The 24,703-nt window shown below is 38.0% G+C and overlaps 2 protein-coding genes across 17 annotated transcripts in view; both read right to left on the bottom strand.

Annotated features, from left to right (window-relative positions):
- Positions 1 to 2,407: 2,407 nt before the first annotated feature.
- Positions 2,408 to 18,405, bottom strand: ABHD10 (abhydrolase domain containing 10, depalmitoylase). Its single transcript, XM_015069188.3, has 5 exons — positions 17,426 to 18,405; positions 14,534 to 14,717; positions 8,912 to 9,023; positions 8,260 to 8,397; positions 2,408 to 3,694 (listed from the first exon to the last, which is right to left on the bottom strand). The coding sequence occupies exons 1-5, from the start codon at positions 17,565 to 17,567 to the stop codon at positions 3,350 to 3,352; spliced, it is 921 nt and encodes a 306-aa protein (XP_014924674.2). The 5' UTR covers positions 17,568 to 18,405; the 3' UTR covers positions 2,408 to 3,349.
- Positions 18,406 to 20,389: 1,984 nt separating this feature from the next.
- The window catches only part of PHLDB2 (pleckstrin homology like domain family B member 2), a 226,997-nt gene continuing 222,683 nt past the window's right edge, over positions 20,390 to 24,703 (bottom strand). For all 16 annotated transcript variants that reach the window (XM_053220826.1, XM_053220828.1, XM_027077706.2 and 13 more), the window contains 2 exons: positions 22,818 to 22,903; positions 20,390 to 22,214 (listed from right to left, as the gene is read on the bottom strand). In XM_053220826.1, the coding sequence (XP_053076801.1) occupies positions 22,074 to 22,214; positions 22,818 to 22,903 (227 nt within the window). In that variant the 3' untranslated portion in view covers positions 20,390 to 22,073. The remainder of the gene's footprint in view (positions 22,215 to 22,817; positions 22,904 to 24,703) is intronic.

The following is a 24,703-nucleotide window of genomic DNA, read 5'->3' as shown; positions in this document are numbered from 1 at the left end:
GAATAGTTCGGTGGCAGAGTCATGTTCTCCTTGCCATCTCCATGTTTTCTAAAGCTCAGCCATGCCCAAGGCTCTTTTCCTCCTCTCTTCCACACAGAACTTTCTATTGGCTGTTCAGGGAACAGCATACTGTTTAGATTTGGTCTGGAGAGGTCTCTAAGCTCAACAGATGCAGCAAAAGCAAACGTATTCTGTGACCTTAGCCTTCCTTACCGATGGCGTTTGCCTTATCTCTTTCTACTGCACATGCTGACATTGTTAAGAAGGGTCATGTCACTTTTAACATAATGCAGGAGTTCCAGGGGACAAGGGACTGAGGGGCTGCTGGTTGTTCAAGCATTTTCTGTGTCCCTGGATACATGGCACAGAGTGGTTTTGGAGAAAAAAAGAGAGAGAGCGCTTTGGGGGAAAAAACCCCACTAATTAATTAATGATGTACTAGATACAAAATCATTTGGAATTTGTGATGTTACCTTCTGCAAAGCTAGGTTAAATTTCAAAATTGGCTTTTCCTCTCTTCAGATAGTGAAGGGTCCTCCTCCTCCCCTTTTCTAACCTTTGAAGGTTTGAAAGGATAGCACACAACTAACAGGCGAGTGAGATGTTGTGGAAGCCCCGCCCACTTCCTTGCCTCTTTTCCTTTCTAACCCGCATGAATTATGTCCACCAGTTTCTCACGGGCCTGTGTTCAGTGCACAATAAATGTGAAGAGGCAGTGACTCCTATGTGTATGTGTCATTGTTCTAAATGTACAGTAATTATTTAATCCTTATGCTTTTATTATCTAACTTTATGTCATTTTGCAGCTGGGGAAACTTCCAGGTTAAGTAAATTGCTCTTTCAGTGTTTGTAAATGGTGAGCCAGGATTTAAACCCACACTGTATAGTCTGTCCCTAACCGTTATGCATATTGCCTCTACAGGTGTGCTGCAAATCTCTAAGCATGCTTATTACATTATGATGTGTAACCTCAGAAAACTCTCATGTGCAGGGCCCTTTTCTCTTGTCTTTTGAATCCTTGTGCCTAGGCAGTATCTGGGCGGAACAAGCCCCGGAATGGCCACCCCGGAATGGCCTGCTGTCAACTCACTCTAGCACCAGGCACCGTGGCACTTGCAGGATTCACGTGCATTTGATTGGTAAATGATTTCTGTTCAGTATGAAAGGTAACTCCTAGATTGTAGTCCTCGAGGACACTAACCTGTTTAGTGTCTGTGTCAGGGGTCCTGAAGGCCACCCATAGGTTTGATGATTTGTTAGGATTCACAGGACCCAGCACATAATTCTACTCACAGCTATGCTTGGATACAAAGCAAAATCTGTCAAGGAAAAAGGCACATGGGGTGAAGTCTGGGGAAATGAGGCACAAGCTTCCAAGAATTCTCTCCCAGTGGTCCTGCCAGATGAGCTGACGTTCCCTCAGTCACGAGTTGTGACAGCACACGCAGTGCTGTCCACTGGGTAGTTCGCGACATTCAGTGCCCAGGTATTGGGAACTGGTCCCTTAGGCAGTATCTGCCTGGCACCTACCACGATTCCAGACTCCCAAAAGGAAAGGACTTCAGCACAAACCATACTGTTCATACAATGTCAACAGTTTAGGTGTAGTGAGCCACGTTTAGCAGTTCTGGGAATGGCGGAAACTTCCTAAAAGCCAAGTTCTCAGATGCTGGTCAAGGGCTCACCTTGTAAGCAGGCGTCTCTGAGGCTAATTCTTTGCCTCAGGAATTTCATCCCAACAATTTTCTCTATGTGGGTCACGTTATCAACTTAGTAAGTTTCACTTTGACAGACATAACCTAAGGCTAAAGGAAATCCAGCCAAACTTAAAAGCTAAGACACCAACTCAATAATATTAAGGCTCACTACTGCACAAGTCCATTTTAGTTCTTGAAAACACCTTTATAAATTGCATTTCATATTTTCTTACTGTCTCTGCACTTCAGAAAGCCCTTAGATGGCAATCACTTGGCCATTTGTACTTAAGGCACATTTTATTAGAAAAGAAAATGTTTCTGCAAGTAGGCAAGAATATATAAGGATTAACTGCCTCTTCAGAATATGCAAATACTCCATTACTAAGATCAAATCCCATTTAAATGACAGATAAAGTCAAAATTTAGAAGTGATAGATTTCCTTTGTATCATTGTGAAGTTTTGAGCCTTTGAAAAAGGAGAACCTTGGTGCACCTGGGTGGCTCAGTCGGTTAAGCATCTAACTCTTGATTTTGACTCAGGTCATGATCTCACGGTTTGCGAGATCAAGCCGAGTTGTACTCTGTGCTGATAGTGTCGAGCCTGCTTGGGATTCTCTCTCTCCCTTTCTCTCTGCCCTTCCCCCACTTACATACATGCACGCTCTCAAAATACATAAGCTTCAAAAAAAAGGATAACCGTAATTTTAAACTCAAATATAACATGTAGAATTTAATAGTCATATTCTGACGTTTTGAACTTTATCATACCTAATTTTTTCCAATCATTTCAGATTTACTTCAATAAACATTGTCCTGTATTTTGTGAATAGCATTTTAAAATCAGAAGCAATTTTACAAATTTCCATATATGATCGACGACAAAGGACAAAACAATTCAAGCTTTATTAACAATTCTAAGTAGAAGAGAACACAATTAAGAGCTGTGCTGCTTAACATAAGCATTTAGCAAACAAATTACCTCGAATAAAAAAGTAGGAAATCTTTTAGTAATAAAAAAAATCAACACGCAACATGGACAGACCTAGAGGGTACTAGGTTACGTGAAGTCAGACAAGAGAAAGACAACACAGTATTACTTCACTTACATGTGGAACCTAAAAAGCAAAACAAACAACAAACAAAGCAGAAACAGACCCATAAATGCAGAGAACAAACTGGTGGTTGTCAGAAGGGAGAGGGTGGGGGGATGGGCAAAAATAGGTGAAGGGGACTGGGAGACACAGGTTTCCAGGTACAGAATGAGTGGGTCACGGGATGAAAGGCACAGCAGAGGGAACAGTCGGTGGCACTCTAACAGTGCTGCATGGTGACAGGTGGTAGCTACATCTGCGGTGAGCATAGCATAACATATAGAGTTGTCTAACCACTATGGTGTATCCCTGAAACTATTATAACACTGTGTCAACTCTACTTCAATTAAAACAAATCAAGGATCGAAGGAAGAAAATTTTCCAGACGGCAGCTTATACTTTCATCACAATTTGTATCACTTATATCATACAGCGTTAAATAAATACTCATGTGATATTTACAAAACAGAGACGTAAGAGGAAAAAACCCAAGTATCAGGGTCTTTCATCCTTCTTCCAATTTTCTGGATCCGTTAGTTCATACCAACTAAAAATGTGATTCTAGTTAACTACAGTTGAAAGCTTATCAATTAAGTCATCAATAGTGTAAACAAGAAGTTGAATGTCCGATTTTTCCTTCATTCTGTGATCACTGTTTTTTCGGAGGATGACATCTACATCTTTGCTGACTACTCGGTCGGCAACCTGTATGGATGTATGCCAAGGTACGATGTCATCTTTCATGCCGTGGAGCAATCTTATAGGGCAGTTCACAGGAATAGGGCTATGTAACAAGCAGTGGTGTTCAGCTTCTTTAATGAAACTGTACTGAATGTCATAAACTCCTTTTTCACTGTATTTTGATGGCATGCTCCACACACCTTTCATCTCTATTTCCTTTTTTACCTATTGGGAACAATGAGGGGAAAAAAGTATTTATACAACACTAACAAATGCAATAGTCTTAAACAGTCTAAGAAAAGCAGTCCTAGGAGGAAAAGAGATAAAAATGTAACAATGATAATTATCAAAAATTAAACACTACGTGCAAGGAGCTGTGAAAGGTACTTTACACATAGTTGTCTCCTAAGATCCTGATAACAACTGTTATTATTTCATTTTTACAAAAGAGGCTATTAGAATCTAGAGAAGTTAAATTTCACGTTCAAAGCTGAAAGGTAACAACTGTCGTAACTAGGATTCAAATTAGATTTAGCTTTATTAGGTAACATCTTAAATCGGGTGTTACTTCACCCCAACTGAAAGGGAAAATGAAGGGGAGAAAAAGTAATTTCTGGGAATCAGTTCAGGCATCATTCATATTATATAAACCCTAATCTTAGGAATAACAACTGTTTAGATTTCAAAATCACAAACTAAAAGTATCTGTATGTGAAGCTACTAAAATGGGGATGGGGAAAAAGAAGAAAAGAAAGAATCAAGCCCAGAACTAAAAATGAAAAATAATACGGTACTTACTCTGGGACAACCAAACATGTGCAATTTCAGGCTAAATGTAAAAAAAGGGAAAAAAAAAAAAGAAAAAAAAAGTACTGTTTCCTTTCCAGAGTCCTAGGGAATGAGAAAAAAACGTGTCGTTCTGGATGACAATGAAGTCTTCCAGATATTTCCTGAAAACTGAGCAAGGATATCATTTCTACACATATTTCCTTAAGATGAAACACCAGGTATCTTTGGATTCTTGAAGAGTTTTAATTTTCTAGACTATAATTTGTGTTAAATAATTAATTTTCTTTTTTAAAAAATGTTTATTATTTTGAGAGAGAGAGAACACAAGCAGGGGAGGGGCAGAGAGAGAGAGAGAGAGAGAGAGAGAATGAATCCCAAGCAGGGGACTGATTCTGCACTGACAGTGCAGAACCCAAAGTGGGGCTCAAAAATCATGAAATGAGAGATCATGACCTGAGCTGAAACCAAGAGCTGGATGGTTAAGCTAGTAACTAAGCCACACACGTGCCTCTTAAACAATTTTTCTAATTAGAGTAACATATACTCATTATAGAAAACATGGGAAATACAGAAATTATAAAAAACAAGCAATCATACATAATCCCATCTCATAGATGTAATAATCATTAACATGCTGGCTCATTTCCTTCCAGTATTTTTTCTCTATGTATTTGGTTTTATATATGTAATATGTAAAACAGATATTACCCATTCACATAGATAGAGTTTTCTATGTTGCTTTACTTATTTCATACATATATTTCTGGGTTTAAAAAAATTCTATGAAAAGTTTTTTTTTTTTTATGAAAAGTTTTTAAAGGCTGCATGGCAAATAGTCCATTATGCTAGATCTAAACTAATTAACTTGATTATTTCCACACTGCTGGATACTTCCATTAACATCTTTGAGCACAAAGATTTATCCGTATATAAATAAATTATTTGGAAAGATTATCAGAACTTGAACTAGTACATGAAGATGTAAACTAAAAAAAAATTTTTTTTAATGTTTATTTTTTTTGAGAGCGAGCAAGCACGAGCAGGGGTAGGGCAGACAGAGAGAGAGGGAGACACAGAATCTGAAGCAGTCTTCAGGCTCTGAGCTGTCAGCACACAGCCCAACATGGGGCTCGAACCCAAGAGCCATGGGATTGTGACTTGAGCCAATGTCGGATGCTCAACCGAGCCACCCAGGCACCCCAAGATGTAAGTATTTTTAAAGCTCTTGAAACCATATCATATTAAGGGAATTTCTGACTAGAAAAACAGGTGGACATCTTATCAAAAATAAAGAAAACTATAAGGATAGAAAGCCAAATATATTGAAAATTTTTGTATTTAAATTTTCAATAAAGATATTATGATTTTTTCCATGTTTAAAATTGTTAATTTATTACAAATATGAAAAGGAAAATAAAAATTTAAACAGTAAGATATATGATATAATCTATATGTATTTAGGCATTTTAATGTGTTTTTTAAAATTCCAGAATGATTTACTGATTCAGTGAGAAAGCTGCATAACTGAAAGCTATACTCCTAAATACGTCTTCAAATGACTTGAAATTAAGGAAATTCTAAAAAACTATAAAATGTGAATCTACATGAATATTAAGGCAGTCTGTATTAAAAGAACATGTATATGCTAAGTAATTTGGATGTAAATGAAAAAAATTAAATTAAAAAAAAAGGACATGTGAACTGGACATTTAAAGCAAAAAGGATATTCAGTGATCCTCAAATACTCAGGATCATTCTCCTGAATTTGTAATTTCAGTAATTAGAACTTAGTTTCATTGGTCATTAGATGAAGTGGGAACCATGCTAATTTACGGATACAATTAATAATAGCTGCATTTTAAGCATCCCTGCCCCCCAACCAGCTGTTATCTGCCACTGAAGTGAATGAATACTATCCATTTGTAAAACAAATTAACTTTATAGAATGTTATATGTAATTGAACTCTCAAAAAGTTCAGAAATAGCAAAAATATCATTAACTGAAGAAAATGTACAATATACATTAAGTTCTATGCCAATAAGAAACCACATCAAGGTGATGTGGTTGAGAAGCTTGTATTCCAAACAGCTGTGCATCTATCTGCCATCCTCTAGTGTTCAAAGGAGGCAAACAATCAGAGTCAGTTCCTACGCAATAAGCAATGCTGAGTGTTAACATTCCCAGGGCTAAAGATGATAGTAAAAATCACCACTTCTGCTCCCTTGCCATTGTTAGAGCGAGCTCCTTCTGTGAAGAAGAGATAGTGGTCCTACTGTCCCTGTTCTTTGCTTACATGCTTTTAAGTTAACATGCTCCTATTCACCAGCATTTGCTCGTCTGATTTAGGATTAGCAGAGACATGCCCTGATTTGCAGGTATAGACCTTCTCAGTCATTTAGGGGATTACTGACCATATGCTCCATGAGTGACGTGGATACACACATAAAGAATAATGTACAAAGACCTTGTCTTTTACCATAACAACAACACAAAATTGTTTAATCACCTTCTTCCTCATCCGCTATGTTCTTGAAATAATTTCCTACCAGGAGAAGCACCATTTAATTGAGTTAGAGGATGGAGTAAGGGCTTTAAGGTTTATATGCAGAGATACAATGGTAGGAGTATTTAACAGCATCGGACATTGAGGCACTATGTATGAGAAACAACTAAGCAAAAAAATTCAGAAATCTGAGGTAAGTGCAAGGAAGACCAGCTTTGCAATTTTAGCTCTCAAAGGAAATTACATGAAGAAACTGCACATGCAGATAGTAACATTTCTTAAGGGGCTGGGAGGAACGTGGGCTGAGAAGCAGCTTAGGACAGATAGTACACGGCACTGGTATCAATGCAGAACTTGAGGCAAAAGTCAACAATATTCTACTATTCACCACTACATAGGCCTTCTTCCTTCTCTTTATTTCCTTTCCTCCTCTACCTGCTCTTCCACTCTCCAGAGCAGTGGTTCTTAAACTTCACGGGAGGGGCTGGTTAAAACAGATTGCTGGGCCACACTCCTAGTTTCTGATTCAGTAGGTCTTGGGTGAAGTTCAAGAACATGCATTTCTAACAAGTTCTCAGGTGACGCTGATGCTGCCGGCCTAGTGAAAACACTCTTTGAACCACTTGAATAGAATGCTTTTCTTTCTTTAATTTTCTGTGCCTCATCCTGCTAGGGTCATAGTCCCACAGGTGACATTTAAATCCTTAGGAAAAAGACACCCAAAGAGAACTCAACTGACTGCAAAACAACAACAAAACACACAAAAATAAACAGCCATTACCCATTATTTCTTTATCCCTGCAGATAACCGAAGTGCTTAAACATGTCTAATAATAACATTAACAAATAAATTATTTTCATTTACTTCAGAAACCTCATTTCGACCATGATTTACTAAAGTGCATGGTAATAGTGAAAACCACATTTTTTTAAAAGGTGAGAATTAGTAGAACAGAATGTCAACTCCATGTCTAAGCCAGGAGTCACACACCTCATCTCCTGTGTGCGGACTCTGATGGATGATAACATGTACGGGAGAACTCTGCCGAGAGATGCTCTGAGGCTGCTCTCAGGAGAAGAAAAAAAGTTTCATCATTGATGAGCCACGTCTAATGTGGTTGTAAGAATAGGTACTATTTCCCATATGCCACAAAATAAGAATAAAAGGTACAAAGAGAGATCACAATGTCCGATCCAAGTAAGTAAATGTGATTAATAACGAAAATGTTGCTAAAAAAAGAAATTTAACGTGCGATTTCATTAATGTGGCTGAAATATGTGGTAGAATGACTTGAAGGGACTGAATGAAGAAAAGGAGACCTTGAACAAGAGCCCAATCAGTTAAATAAGGCAAGAGATTATATACAAAAAGGCAGCTAAGGCAAAAGATGAGCCAGCACAGGAAGTCAAAGGACAGATAACACACGAACAAACATCCAAAGAAAGAAGAAGCAGAGCTATGACAGGAGGCGTACACTGAGGTTGCTTGTGACCCACCTCAACAGGGAGCTGATTAAACTGTATCACTAGGCCATCTACAGCTGTGGCTATACCAATAAGAGCAACGACCTTTTGTGGCCTTGCGATTGCAGCATGAAGCATAAGCCATCCACCGAGGCTAGATCCAACAAGTATCTAAAAACAAAAAAAACACACAGTTATATTTTTTTAATTTTATTTTAGAGAGAGAGGGAGAGACAGAGTACGTGCGCACCTGTGAGCAGGGGAAAGGGAGACAGAATCTTAAGCGATGCGGGGCTCAATCCCCTGACCCTGGGATCATGACCTGAGCCAAAATCAAGAGTCAAACGCTCAACTACTGAGCCACCCAGGTGCCCCCAAAAGATACACAGTTTTAAAGAGGAATTTCTTTTTCTTTTCTGTAAGGGGATTCAGTAATTTATGTATGTACTTTTTTCTTCTATATCCATTAGCTCCCAGACTTTTAATATTTGGCACAAAGTAGAATTAAAATTAGGATTACAAGGTAAAGTAAAATGCCACTTACATTTTATGAGAAAGTGAATAATTTTAAATCAAATACCAAAATTAATTGTTAAACATTTAAACTATTAAATTTTCATAGCTAAAGAAACAGCTCAAAAAAAAATGAGGTTAGTCAATAATTATATTTAACACAAATAGTCACCTGTGGTCCTTCAGCTAAGTCATCAATTATAGAAAGAACATCTTTTCTCCATTTTCCCACTGTGCATTCTTGTAAGTTACCATCCGAATTTCCAACTCCTGAGTAATCAAACCTAGAAAAAGGGGAAACATATATCTATATCTAGATATCTGTATCTAGTTATATATTTCTCTGATTTTTAAAGAAGACAGCTCATTTATCATTATTACAATGCTTAAAATGTATTAAAATAAAGCAATGAGGTCAATACATATTTTAGCAGATCCAACTGGCATAACCTTCAAATATCACCCATGTCCCCTCACTCTCTCACCTCCTCCACTGCTAGCAGCCTGTCCATGTCACCGTCTTCTCTGCCGGAGTAGTGTAATAGTATCCTAAGTGTCCCTGTGTCCATTTTCTACCCCAGTAGTCTATTCCCCATGTAGCAGTCAGTGCTCTTTTTAAAACAAAAATCATGTCTTGCACAAACCCTTCAAAAGCCTTCTACCATCTTTAAACAAAACATAATGAGGCCTCTGACTACCTCTCTGATTTCATTTCTTACAGATTTCTTACCGTTCTCTCCCTCCCAACTGAATTCGCATTTGCCTTCTTGAAGTAAACGGAATACACCACCCAGGTTTTGCTATCAACTTTTCTTTCTACAGGGCATACTGTATCCCTCCAGATATCCACTTTGATTGCTCCCTTGCTTCATTCAGGCCTCTGGCTCAAATGTTACATCTCCAGAGATGCCTTCTCTGACTACTCAATGCAAAATTGTGCTGCTTTCATCATTCTCTATTTCCTTACCCTGCTTTATTTTCTTCATGGCAAATATTGCTACTTGACATATAAAAAATTTAATTGTTTATGGTCATCTCCCACACTAGAATGGAAGCACCATATGGGTTGTTTTGTTCACCGCTGCTTTCCCAATGCCTACATCAGTACTTTGCACATGATAAGTGCTTAGTATTTACTAAATTAATAAAAGGGAAAGAGGTAAATCAAATTCATGATCATCAACTCATCCCCCTAGTTTGCTTCTTCTTCCAACTGCCTAGCTCTCCAGGCTCCAAGTCTGTCGATCTGTGCATTTTCAAGGCTTCAATTCAATAGACCAGGAAATATCGCATCACGTCTGCAGATTACCTTAAACCACAGTCATACTGAACTACTCCGATCCCTGGGCAGACCCTTTTATAATGCTGGGCCTTTGCATCCTGTCTAGAAAGCCTGGAAAGCCTTCCTTCCCACCCAAACTCCTACTCATCCCTCAGTCATGTCACCTCCTGAGGAACTCTGACATACACTCCCTCAGTCACTTTCTTTTGTATGTACTCACTTAACACTTTTCATATTATGTAGTAATCAGGTCAAATATTTGTGTGACTAGAATGTCAGTTCTTGAAGAGCAGACTGTTTCACTATAATTTTTTTTCCAGGATACCAAACACTGCTTGCCCTGCGCCATCCTCACTCACTCTCGTTTCTTCCCATTCACCTCTTTTCTCTGCCATCTGGTAAGACCAGTATCACGCTGTACATCTTTGTCATCTTTTAAAAAAAATTTTTTTTAACATTTATTTATTCTTGAGAGACAGAGCATGGGCCGAGGAGGGGCAGAGAGAGGGAGACACAGAATCCGAAGCAGGCTCCAGGCTCTGAGCTGTCAGCACAGAGCCCGACACGAAGCTCGAACCCATGAACCATGAGATCATGAGCTGAGCTGAAATCAGATGCTTAACTAACTGCGCCACCCAGGCGCCCCACATCTTTGTCATCTTAAACCTGGCCTAGCATAGTAGCCTCCTGTGTCTGTCCACTCTTTCTCCAAATGGATCCACTTTATACATGTCAGGTTTTTTTCTGAAACATTTTATTGCTATGGAATTAACTTCAGTGGTTCCCTGTAACATGCAACATAAACATTCAGGGCTTTAGCCTATTTTTTAGACCATTATATTCTGGTCATCTCAGATTGATCATTTATCATGTCATCTGAGGAAACCAGTGCTTTGGCCCAATTGATCAACTTGGTGTTACTAAACTGGCTCTTGCTTTCTGTTCCTGTTTCATGCCTCATACTATTTCCATCACTGGGAGTACCTTCTCCTTTCACCTTCACAGCTCATCCTCTCAGAACTTAGTCCAAACAAATCTTTTTTTTTTTTTTTTCCTGGAAAAACTTCCCCCAGACAAGCTGAAGAAAAAATTCTTACCTAATGAAACTTATACAGAATTCATTTTTATCAGTCACAATCAATTTTTATACCCTGCTCTATAAGACAGTTTGTATGTGTGTGATGTGCCTCATCATTCCTGTGAGACGGTCAGATCCTGGTGGGGAAACACCATTCTTGGTTTTGTGTCTGCATTCTTCCCAGAGGCGAGACACCTACACCTCGCACACAGAGTATGATAACACATACTAAATAAATAAACGTGGAAGGTAAAAATAAAAAGAATCACTTGATTCAAATTTGAAGTGTTCAGGTTTCTCTAATTCTTAAAATCTGATGAAAACTAATAAATCCTAGTGTTTTTAGTGTACATGTAAGAATATATATGTGACACACAGCATACACACATTTTCTTAGGGATTTACGAGTCATGGAGGAAAAAGAAATTAAATTTTTCTTTGTTATAAAGTGAAATGATTTTGGACCCTTGGGAAATTGTGTAACAAGGCCACTGCTCACATCACAGTCATTATTTCCCTTCAATCCAGAGGACATAGAAAACAGACCCAGGAGAAGAGGGAAGAAAGGTACCAGCTAATCCTTTTTCCTCCCTTGGCGGGCAATCGGGCATCTCTACTTGCTGCATCTTTCACAGCTGCCTTCGAAATGTATGATGCAGATGCAGAATACAAGTAGAAACCCTTCAAAAAGGAAAATATAAACATCTGGTGATACTAAAAGGTACAAGTAAAAAATATAGTTCACTCTTGCTGAACCCTAACCAAGGGACAAAGACAATTCAAACATATTCAGCTGTTGGGGCACCTGGGCAGCTCAGTCGGTTAAGCGGTCAGACTTCAGCTCAGTCATGATGTCAAGGTTCGCGGGTTCGAGCCCCGTGCCCGGCTCTGTGCTGCCAGCTCAGAGCCTGGAGCCTGCTTCAGATTCTGTGTCTTCCTATCTCTGCACCTCTCCCACTCATACTCTGTCTCTCTCAAAAATAAAAAAACAAAACTAAACAAAAACCAAACATATTCAGCTATTTAGGACTTTAAAACAGCAATGGGTGGGGCAAGGAGCGGCTGGCTGAGTCAGTACAGCATGAGACTTGATCTTCAGTGTGAGAGTTTGTGCTCCACTTTTGGTGTGCAGCCTACTTAAAAAAAAAAACAAACAAACAACAAAAAAAACCCCCACAGGCTGTTCTAGCAGCCTCAACACTCTAGGACATATTCCCAAATCTAGAATTAAATATTCTATGGCAAGTAACTATGAGAGAATACCAGCCCTAGCATCGTGTGCTATATTCCTGAGCTCTGACTCAATCTTATGTTAGGCATGGTGACAGAACATCAAAAAACTGTTTTCACATAATCATATGTACCATTTCTTGTATAATATACAAAACCATTTCCTCACTCAAGATCTAAGATTCTACAGCCAAAAACATAAAAAAGGTAAACTGAGAAACTGGAGTATATATAAAAGATAAAATCTCCAATAACAAGCTACAATGCAATCAATAGTTAATAGTGATTAGGTTGCAATGAAGTTTGATAAAAGCAAATAAAAAGGAATCTAGTCAAATTAAAATTTTGTAGTGAAAGGCTACACTTTTATAAAGGTTTATAAAGATATACTTAGGCTATGTTTTAACACAGAACCAATTAATGGTCTGTACACATTATAATTAATGTTTATTTAATACACTTTAAAAAAAGTTTTCCATATGTATTCAAAATACAGAAAATGCACAGATGTCATGTGTCATAGGGAGATAGGAACTGGTTACAGTGCTCAGTTTCAACTTAAATCCAAGAACTGGTAAAAGGGCAATTTCTTGATTCAAATTCTCTGGGGGATAAAAAGGACGACGGCAATTTTTCTGACTGTATTGTGTTTTGATCAGTGCAGTTTCCCTTCTTGTACAGATCTTCTTCCTTACCCCAATCCTAACATCAGTGTGCCTTTAGGCAGTGTTTTTTTATCCACTTTAATCCCCAGTTTTCTCTCACCGTGTGCAATTAAGTATACTATTCCTTTTGACACAGTACATTCTGTTGAGTATTTCTGCCTAATTTCTCATGTTTTTTGTCTTGTTTCCCCAACCTGATCTTTAGCAACAACGGCCATGTTTTAGAATTTGTTGTATATTTTACAGCACCCAGTAATAGTGCTAGAATGTCTACTTGGAAAAGACACTCCAGTCTTCAGAATAACAGGTCAGAATAGATTTTTAAAAGTTCTGAGTAGGAAAATGAAACTCAGTATGATAAAAAAGAGTAACACTAAATCCATTTAATTCACATAATCTCTGCTAATATGTTGAATAAAATCTAAAAGGTTTTTTGTATTTATATATTAATTTCTGAAAGCTATATTTTCTAGACATATTGAGTGAATGTTAGTGAAACTATTATTCTAACCATGTAGATGAACAGATTTTTAGGCCGTTAGTTCTAGAAAGGATTCAGACATTATCTTTAGTTCATCATCCTCCTTTTTTATGATGAAGAAAATAGGTCCAGTGTTTATCAGCTGACTCATCTTGTCACAGTTATTGCTGGAATGGATTCTGGTACCCATAATTCTTGAATTCCGGGCCAGCATTCTTTCTATTAAACCATACTATCTTTTCTGGCAAAGTAGTCACTAACTAAATGATTGTTATAAGTAAACAAACCTAATAACGATGTAAGCACACTATTTTACTAAAATAATTACTGGAATGAAATATTAGGAATTATGAAATCAGATTTTGGTTAAATAACACATATCCTCTCTATGCGTCTATACACTCAGACTACAGGAGTGAAGGGAAAGAGAAAACTTCAGTGCAAATGTGAATTATACAGTACGAATTTTAGAATACTTTCATTCATTCATTTATTTATTTATACAGGCATGGAACATCAACGAAAATACCAGGCCAGAGAAATGGAGTTCTAAACTATACCTAAAACCAAAGGAAAGAATGGGCTCAATATGAGGATGTGAAGTGGGAACTTAAAAGATCATAAGAGACATGAAAAATATACAATATTCTCAAATACATGTATTATTTTTAAATACATATTTTGAAAGTAGAGTTATAAAGAGTGACCAAATAAAATCCCCAATGGAAAGCCACAAAATAATTATGAGACATTACAAGAAAGCCAACTACTATTTTTGATTTGTTGTCCTGCTAGATTATTATATCTGAAGAGTTTAGTTACCACTAGTTTCTTTTTCCACCAGCATTGTCAGGGTGGCACAAAGACCATTAAAGAAGGTCTTTTTAGGGCTGCATTTGCAATAGCCCTAAATCACAAGGTGAAAGTTTACAGACCATTAAAATAAGTTGATCCATAAAGACACTGGCATTTGCTCCAATTGGTTAGAGCAGAAATATATCTCCATTGCCATGCTCAATGGTAGTAGTATTTTTCTCGGAGAAATGTGTTGTTCCTACCTTATATAGGCGTGACCTAGAGATTTGCAAAACTCTTCAATCGCCAATGCTTTTGTACCATTCATATTAGAAATATAGCCAGGGATGAAGATAATTCCCGGACTTTTGCCTTTTAGCTTCTTATAAGCCAGGTTTGGAAGGTCTGGTCGACTAAGGAAAGAGACCGATGACTTTGGTCTGCAAGCTAAACAAAGTACAAAAACATAAACTAGTTTACAAATACTGTTTTTGGAAAACCATACACAACTGACCCTTGAACAACATGGGGGTTGAGATGCTGACGCCCCCGTGTATTCGAAAATCTGTGTGTAACTTCTGACCTCCCAAAAACTTAACTAATAACAGCCTACTGTTGATTGGAGGCCTTACCGATAACATAAAGTTGATTAACACATATTTTGTGTGTTGTTTATATTATTATATATTGCACTCTTACAAAAAAGTAGGCTAGAGAAAAAATGTTGAGAAAATCATACAGAAAATGTATTTACAGTAGTGTTCTGTTTATTGAAAAACACCAATGTATAAGTGGGCCTTAGTAGTTAAACCCATGTTATTCAAGGGTCAACTGTATATTTTCAATCTTAACTTTCTTAACTTGTCAAATTGATGTCAAAACTACTTCCATTTAAGAGGAAAAACAGAAACATACTTGAAATATTAAAATCACAAGCCTATCCATGGTATCTTTTGAACTCATATCAAAATCAGTTCATAGTTTGAACTCATATTCAAAATCACTTGAACAAGGTCCAATCTTGATTCTTCCAAAATACACAATGAGGTGGAAATTTCAAGGCAATAAAAGATAGAGACTTGTAAAAAAAAGTTTTCCTGTAAAAAATGCTGCTGTATCATCTGTCCTAAATAGTATCAATTAATGTTCAGATTTAATTACACTAGTTTAAGCCTTCTCTTGTGAGATTTTTCTTTTTAATTTTTTCAGTGTTGGAGGAGTTTCACATCCTCTACTTTTTGGCAGGGAGGGGGAGAAGGCAGAGAAACTGTTTCGAAGGCAGAGGTGCTGTGCTCCTGCTGGTAATACTGGCTCCCTCGCCATCCACAAAATCATGGGCCATGCTAACAGCCTGTCATGATTTTGTATCAGCTGAGGTGGGTTCAATGAGCAGTTACTTTACAAGAAACCTTGAATAATTTATAATAGTACCATTTTCGGAAAAAGATTTCCCACAGGACTCTGCAATCACTATGTTTTATTTGTTGGTTTGGCTTTCTGTGAATGGCACACAGATCTTAGTGCAATTTAAGTATAATAGCACAACTGGCAAACCTTATAAGGTTACTCTATTTCACTGTTTTTCAAGTTTTTTCCTTACCATAAAATCTATACTTGCTCTTTAAAAAAGGTAAAGAGATTTTTAAAAAATTAAGTCATTTATAATCCCACCTCCTCCTTCCAAAGAAATTAAGTTTGTGTATTTCCTTATACTCTTTTCCTGAACCAAGAAAATCTCATCTTTTATATGAAATGAAACCTTCCTCCACTTTATTGTGGCCAAGGAAAACATCTCTGCCCCCTCCATGTGAGTTGACAAAAGCTTCCTTCATTTTGGGTTTGAGAAGTTGATTTTTTAAAAACTGAATTGAAGGCCTTAAAGCTATCCCTATAACATGTAAGTTGTTTCAAAGTTTCACTGTATAGTGAAATATGCCAAATTAAAATTTTTTTTAGTGAAAACCAGGGCTAGTGGGGGCCAGTTATGTTGGTTGGTAGGTTGTATCAGCAAAAATGTCAATTTCCTAGTTCCTTAGTTCAGCACTCAAATCCTTCCTATTGTCTTCTCAATATTACATCTCCAAACAGAAATTTCTCCTCTGAAACAGTAATTTACTTCATTTTGGTGAGTTTTAAGTGGAGGGGTTCTTAACATTATATCCATAAATGATCTTTGTACTATAAGGATTAGCTCAAAGCCTGATGCATAAATCCTAAATGATGTGCTAAACAGATGAAAAAGTATTACAATTTACTTAATGAATTGACATACTATACTTCACTAGGGGAACATATATATAACAAGCCTTTAGACTGTACATAATTAAGTGTAAGTTAAACTGATTATATACATTTAAAAATTTTAACCAAAGCAAAGGGTGTCAGCAATGACAGTTCCCATTCCAAGCACAATGCATCTGACAGCTTGTATGCCAAAGGTGTAAAAACAACAAAACTAGAGAATAAAAAGATACAATTCAGAAAGACTATATATACTGGGGGGAGGGTGCTACGGAGAAGAATCGAACACAAGTTGAAGAAAATATTCTGATGCTCTCATTTTTGGTACAAATTCTAGTTTCCTTTGTAGAGTAATGAATATGGTTTTCACTGAGCGGGAGCATCGAGAAGGCAAAATCAGAAATTTGGCTTGCTCACGGCGTCTACACTTTCTTTTTCTCTCTCTCTCTCTCTCTCTCTCTCTCTCTCTCTCTCACACACACACACACACACACACACACACACACACACACACACACACAAAGTTGATACTATAAATTTCCCAAAGGGAAGCAAGGTCAGGTCTCAGCATCCTAACGGAGTCAAGATCTGTAAAGCCCTTAGACCAGAAGACAAACGAAAGAAAAAGCAACTAATAACCAAACGCACATCTTAAATTTTTCCTAGCGTTGGCGCTTAACACAGGGAGGCAGGCACAGAGTACGATCCTTAAGCTGCAGAGCGTAAAACTCCAGCAAGGGCCGGCAGAGTTCTTCCTACAGCTTTCACCAGAATTGCTGAAAGCGAGTAAAACTAGAGTACTGAGAACGGGGGAAGAGCACTTTTAAATAAGGCGCCAAAAACGCACTAGACAGGAACGGAATGAACTCCGAGTTCGAAAGAACGCGTACTTCTCCCGCCTTTCGGACACTGACCTGGGACCCACCGTGGCGTCCGCTCCGACTTCCTTGCAAGTAACGCGCTGAGGCCACGGTAGAAGCCTAAGAAGACGGCCTCTCTGCCCCACCTCCGACGAGGTACCCAAGAGCCTAGGGTAGCCATGCCCGCCCCCGCCATCTTCCCAGAGGCCCTCGAGTACCGTGCTGACCCACAGAGTAGCTCCGAGCGCACAGTAACCAGAACTGCGCATGCGCCGCCGGCCGGAAGCCGGGACTTGCTAAAGAGTTTCAACTGAGGGCGCACATGCGCGGAGAGTCGTCGCTCTGGCGAGCCTCTCGCAATTGGACGGTTGGTTCCTCAGGGAGTTTTTGCCTGTGATGGCTTGGAATGTTTTGAGCAGCCTCAGTAGGTGATTTTCTCAATTGGTTGTTAGCTGGCTGTTAGATAGAGGCGCGGAGAGGATCCGTATCCAACGTTCCTAGATAGGAAACCATCTCATCGTCCCGAGGACACTAGGGAGCGGAAGCTTAAGATGCTAGGCTGCTTGCATTACAAATCGCCTTCCCACCCCGACAGTTTTAAGACAGTTTTAAACCGTACCGGAAATGCTTCCAAAATCTGACCTTAATCCTGCTTGTGTAAATACCCGAGGTGGACTCGTTCGCCGCTCCTTCGCCGCTTTCCAATTCGTTTTTACTCTATCTAGCTCTCTATATGCCTGACAATTGAATTATTTAGTTATTCTGTCCCCTGCCTCATGTTACGTGCAAAAATAGATCTCAGGAGATATATGCTTTCAACGGAAGATTAAAACAAAGGATTTAAATACACTTTAGGGCAGTATTTTGTAGTTTGGGGATAGAAGGGACTTTCATAAGCAAGAGATGAAACCCCGGAATAAATAAAAATGTTTGCATGTGAACTTCAACTTTTTTCACAGTAAAAGGCATCTTGAGTCAAATGAGAGTCTAGAAAAACTGATTTTACGGCACAGATAACAGAACATTAATACTTCTATTCAGCCTGCTCCTAGTAATAAGGAAAAAAAACCCTATAATTCAATGGAATTAGCCAACGGCTGTGAGTAGGCGCTTCATCTATAAAGATGTTCAACTTCACTAATTGAAAAATGTGAATAAAAAAATAACATGTTATTTTTCTCACCTGTCAGATTGGGAAAAATTAACAGAGCAACTATGGGCAAGGATGATGGAAAACTGGCACTCCTGTATGGTTGGTAGCAGGGTTAATTGCTAAACTCTTCTGTCAAGTAATCTGTGCACAATTTAAAATGTGCATCATTTTCAGCGCCCTTGATCTAGTGGCTCCAGTCTGTGACTCTTCTGTAAAGAACAGTATTAGTTCCTAAGGATGCATATAATCTGCTACAGCATCATATATATATATATATATATATATATATATATATATACATACACACACACACACACACACACACACACCATAAATATATACACCATATATATATATTTTACATTTTATTTTTCAGAGAGAGAGAGAGAGAGAGAGAGAGAGAGAACAAGTGGGGGAGGGGCAGAGAGAGGGAGACACAGAATCCAAAGCAGGCTCCAGGCTCCGAGCTGTCAGCACAGAGCCTGATGTGGGGCTTGAACCCACAAACTGTGAGATCAAGACCTGAGCCGAAGTCTGTTGCTTAACCGACTGAGCCACCCAGGCACCCCTATTTATTTTATTTATTTATTTACTTAAGTAGACTCTGCTCAGCTTGGAGCCCAACACAGGGCTTGAACTCAAAACCCTGAGATCAAGAGTGAGTGGCTTAACGACTGAGCCACCCAGGCACCCCTACAGCACTATTCTTATAAGCAAGCAGAAGAAAAAAAAATGAATTCTGGGGGCCCCAGGCATCAGCAAGTAAGATCTTATCTAGTTTTTTTCTACTTAAGGTTAAGGTGGCTGGTATAAAATACTTAAGTAAAGCCACTTTACTATGTTAGTCGTACATTTTGGAGCAATGATTGGCGCTAGAGTTAAAGGCAAATGTTGGATACAGTGAATCCAGCCTATCTTTGGAGTCTTGAGAACCTGTCTTATTGGAACATTGGGAAAAACTGGATAAATAAAAACTAAATAGATCTTTCTTGAGTGGTGTAGTGCCAGAAACAGATAGCAAGGATGGCTGCTCGATTTCAGGATGCACTCCAAAAGTTGTTGAGCTATTTTGCCATTTCTCCATTAGGCCTGTTGTAGATTCCAAAGAAACTAAATCACTAAGGTGATAGACAATGTGTGTCACTTCGTTGTCCTTTAAATCTTAACAATAAACATTTCTCACTATGGGTTTTGGATAATTGCAAATATTCTCAATCATTCCTGTCCCTATTCTCTCCTTTTATTTTTGTAGATCTTGCATTTTATGTACAGCAAAATGAAAACAATCTGACTTGTCTCCATAGTGGGAAAAACACTGCTCAAAAGAGTAGGGAAACCCATAGATTGTTTTCTCTATCCGCCCTTATCAGTATAACAAATCATGAAAAACTGTGGCTAGTGTCAAGTGAAGATGCTTTTACCTACAGTGATGGGCTTGAAGTAGACCAATTGTTTCCGTACCCACTGTCAATGCTGCCTTCATTATCAGGAGTGTAAGGATATATTGTTCAGGGCCATTTCTCTCTTTGAAATCTGTTGCCTTAGTCCAGGGAGACAAGTGAGGTTGCCTTCAAGTAAAATCCTTTACTTCACACCTGCGTGATTTTTTTTCCCCTGTCAGATAAGTAAACACAGCCCTTGCAATCCCCAGTAATAATTGCATCTTTGCAAAAAGACGGTCAGATGTCACATTTGTCAGGAGTCATCTCATTTCAGTTTTATAAAACTACAAATCATAATGTTAGCACACAAAATCTCCACCTTTATGGAGATTGACAATTGACTTTTGCTGATTAATCCATCTCCTCTTATGTCACCAATAGGTAACCTCCTGACGAAAGATGAGTTTATTTTCAGCTGTGAAATCTGGTCAACATTTTAATCCATACTCAACATATTTTAACACACATTTTAAAAGGTTTACTACATCATGCATAATATAACGTTGATTAGAACATCTTCATAATCCTATAGAGAAAGTACAGTACAGTACAGAAAAGTTATATCTTACATTAACCAACAAAATTTTAGCAACTGCATTTCACTCTCTTAGATCATTACAAGGGTTTAGGGTTGATGTCTGAAAAAAACAGATTATAAAACTGTCTTCTGCAATAGTGACCTTGTTCTTCACTGTTCAAATAAAATCATGAGTCATCCAGTTGCAAAATCTTATTATTGGCAACGTGTATACATGTGTGCAAACCAGAATGCAAATTTTTAAACATTGTACCCAGTCAGGCCAGATCAAGATGTTATGGACACTTCCAATATAGTCATTTCACCTTGTACTAGTAAGCAAAGCCATTAATTATTCTCTACTTCTATTCATTTGCAAACTTCTAGGAAAGAATACGTTCATACTTACAAATACACACAACATGACAGACCAGGATAAGTGGCATTTGAAAAACTGTTATAAAAGAGACTTGCCTGAAGTCATTTCATTCAAGAAAAATTAACTTAACTCTAAAAAAACTAAAGCTAATTGTAAAGAAATACATAATAAAATAGTACATTACAGAGAACATTAAGTTGGAGTTCATTTTCCTTGTTCTATAACATTACTTCTGTAAGTAAGTATTTTCACTGGTCTGTTCTTTGGTGAAAATAGGGCTCTGGTTTCATCGTTATGTCACGTGAGGCTGCAGAAAGAGGTGTGTTCCACGATAAAGAGCAAACAGACAACCTAAGGAAATCGGCTACTGGCTACCTTTATTCTCAGCACCGGGAATGGAGAAATCTTTAGCAAAACATGAAATAGTCTCTTTATTTTTAATCGCTCCAAGTGACAGAATGCCTGTCTAATAAGACTGCTTCTGTCTAAAACACACAACCTTTTGTTTTTTCTTCTTTTACAACAAGTGATTTGCTATATATGTACAGTCGCTTATGCCAGTGGTAACTCTCCAGAGTCAACTTCCTGGGCAACTGATGGCATCAAAGTACCATTTTAAAATGTAGAGTAACACCAAATACAGTTCATCACTTGAAACTACCACTATTAAACAGAAGTCACGTCAAGTCTTTGGTTTAGGTGCAGTACTTAATAATTAGGGCAAAACTCCTAAAACTCTCCCCCAGCCCCTTATTTGCTTCTACTTACAAAATAACCTTCAGCAAAATGGTTTTTAAAATGTCAGTTGATTAACGAATAATGTCAATGCCAATAATTTGGGTGCTAAAATAATTTCATATTTCCAAGTACATACATTTTTGTAAACTGTTCAGTTTATTTCACCAAAGTAAACAATTGATAAAAAACAGTTTATAAGAAGTGTTCCTATAAGTGATGCTATTTACCAAAATAGTGTTTTCTTTCTCACAGGTGCTTCAATCCTTTCGCTACTTGTCGTCAAGCTTTGAATTCAACCCCCCTTCTTCTCTTTTACAAATGACTTCCTGTTAATGTAAAAAGGAGTTCTGAGTATACACAGTTAAAGGGATGGGCCTGTGGGTCCCGGTCTCTCCATCCCGGACTGAATATGGCTTCATTCTTGTAAGAGACTATTGCAGTCTGCCCGGAAGTACACTGTTGGCGCCAGTTCGCTACAACAAGAAGTGGGTGTAACCTTCTGCGCCAGTAACTATAACATCCATCCAGATCCGCATGGCTTCCGGCGATGGCGCGACCATATAGTAGATTCTGTCATGCGTCTTGACACTGAAGGTGAGTAATGGGTTAGGACTCTAAAAATCAAAAAAGGAAAAGAATGTAAAACAAACATCCTGAAATCGTAACATTAAATAACACAGACATCTATGGGAGCTTTTTCCTCTTCCAAAGTTTTCCAGTTTGTGGAAATCTCAATTGGTATTACTTTTGCTCTCGTAGAACCTGTACCCCCACCTCCAGCATTTTTCTCAGGACTATCTTTCCGGCCTCACTGCACAGTAACTCTCACACAGAGAGCTCACCAATCAATCCTCTTAGCAGCTACTTTGTAGATAAAGCTCCAGCCCAGTGCCTAGATAATGTACGCAATAAATAACCGCTGGTATTCTTAGTCCTACTAAGATCCTTCCTTATAACTAGGTAGTAGACCCTTCTTAGAACCTCAGCAAGTCACTTAGCAGGTCTCCTGAATCAATATGTCCAGAATATTTTCTCATTTCACCATGATTTTTTCTTCCACCAAAGATCAGCGATACTAATTACTCTATGTTCGCTTTTCTAGAGTGATTCTGCTCATATCAGTCTGTTATGTCAGAGCAACACATCTAAATTGCTTGCAGTTCAGAAACCATTTTTCCAACCCAATTATTCATTCACATCTGAAAATCAGTGTTTACCTTATTAGCATTCTTGAGGTGATCATAATACACTTCTTCAATGGCTTGGAAGTATATTACTCCTTTTAATTTAGCTTCATGCTTGTCTGCAATAATAGTTAAATACCTTATCACCAACGATAGACTGGGAAGATTATAATTTCAGTATAATTATTACAATATTTATCTAGTATTTAAGTTACCTGAGGTCAATTCAGATAATTTAGGTGAAGGCATTAGCCCAGTTCTATTTTGAAAAAAACAAACAAAAAGGGAACCATCAGCCCAAACCTCGGGGACTAATTGATTTTGCCCAAAGCTCTGTAGCAAATCTGCAGTCAAAAAGACAACCCAGAACTACTGACAGTCAAGTTAGCACACAAAATATAAACACTGCTGACACCAATACTGATTATCTCCCCACGTTCTCCAAAACTGTGGTTGTAATGGAAATGTTAATATGTAGAGCTGTCGTAATGAGATTTGTAAGAAGGTTTTTGTTTTTTTAAGAAGGGTGTTTTTTTTTTTACCTAACTTAAAATAATATTCTACTTATATTTCTATTTACTAATATTCCACTTATATTTCTATGAATTTCTTGTTCAGCATGCTTTTTCCCCGTTCCCAGTAGAGCTTCATGTCAATAATTTAGTGATCTTTCAATGCAGCATGTTTCAAACTGTTTCCAAGACTTCATCAAATTTGCCATAAAAACCCAACAAAAACGTAAAACAAAAACAAAAGCAACCAAATCACAAACCAAACAGCATCACTCTACGATCTAATAAGTTCTTGAAATATTTTGTAATTTAAACACAGAGAAGATCACAAATGCGTGTGAGCATATTAAAAAGTGTTCAAAGCGTGGATGAGGCTGCAAAAAGAGAGAGCCTGTTGGTGGAAGTGCAAATAAGAAAGCTCCTTTTGGAAGGCGGTTTGGGAAAAGACACCAATTAAAAATGCAAAAAATCCTCTTACTCAGCAAGTCCACTTCCAAAACTTTATTGTATAAGAGCTACTCATGCACATGCACACGGATTTGTGTTTGTTACAGCAGAAGACAGCAAAAAATCTGTCTGAACTCTAACAGGGGACTGATCCAATTATGGTCGGGTCACATAATGGAATCCACACAGCCACTGGAAAGACTGAGCTGGGTCGGCAAGTGCTCGTCAGAGAAAATCCTGAAATGCTGTTATGCGACAAAAGTTATGAACAGAGTGAAGAATTTGGTCTCAACTGTGTATTTTTGAAGTTCATTTATTTATTTTGAGAGACAGAAACAAAGAGGGAGAGAGAGAGGATCCCAGGCAGGCTCCACGCTGTCAGCACAGAGCACGATATGGAGCTCGAACCCACAAACCGTGAGATCATAACCTGAGCCGAAATCAAGAGTCAGATGCTTAACTGAGCCACCCAGGAGCCCCTGGTCTTAATTGTATTAAAGAAGAAAGAATACATATATATGTATATGTATATATACACGCATATATATACATCTATCTGAAACATATACATATATATATATATAAACATGTATCTGAAAAAATGTATATATAAATGAATAAAGAAAATCTGAAAAGATATTTCAGACTTAACACTAGGAAAAGTTCAGAACTTTTGTGATGTGAAAGAGACTTATTTTCATTGTATAGACCTTTTTAAAATTTATTTGTTTTTATTTTGAGAGAAAGAGAGATAGAGAGAGAGAACCAGTGGGGGAGGGGCAAAGAGAGAGGGAGTCAGAATCCCAAGCAGGCTCCGTGTGGTGTCGTCAGTGGGGGAGTCCCATGTGGGGTGGGATCATGACCAGAGCCGGAGCCAAAATCAAGAGTCAGATGTTTAACTGACTGAGCCACCCAGGTGCCCCCTACACTTTTGTTCTACTGTTAAGTTTTTTACCCAAG

This window comes from Acinonyx jubatus, chromosome C2 (assembly GCF_027475565.1).
Source record: "Acinonyx jubatus isolate Ajub_Pintada_27869175 chromosome C2, VMU_Ajub_asm_v1.0, whole genome shotgun sequence".
In the NCBI taxonomy this organism is placed as follows: domain Eukaryota; kingdom Metazoa; phylum Chordata; class Mammalia; order Carnivora; family Felidae; genus Acinonyx; species Acinonyx jubatus.
Note: the sequence above shows the minus strand (reverse complement) of the source record. Positions and strands in the feature narration are given on the sequence as shown.

What these genes read in the sequence shown, in the direction of transcription:
- ABHD10 (XM_015069188.3), bottom strand. Translation starts at nt 17,567, where the DNA reads ATGGCGGGGGCGGGCATGGCTACCCTAGGCTCTTGGGTACCTCGTCGG. An exon ending in CTAGGTCACGCCTATATAAG is followed by an intron (nt 9,024 to 14,533) that starts GTAGGAACAACA and finishes CCCTTTTTCTAG; the next exon opens with GTTTGATTACTCAGGAGTTG. An exon ending in ACTTAGCTGAAGGACCACAG is followed by an intron (nt 8,398 to 8,911) that starts GTGACTATTTGT and finishes TTTTGTTTTTAG; the next exon opens with ATACTTGTTGGATCTAGCCT.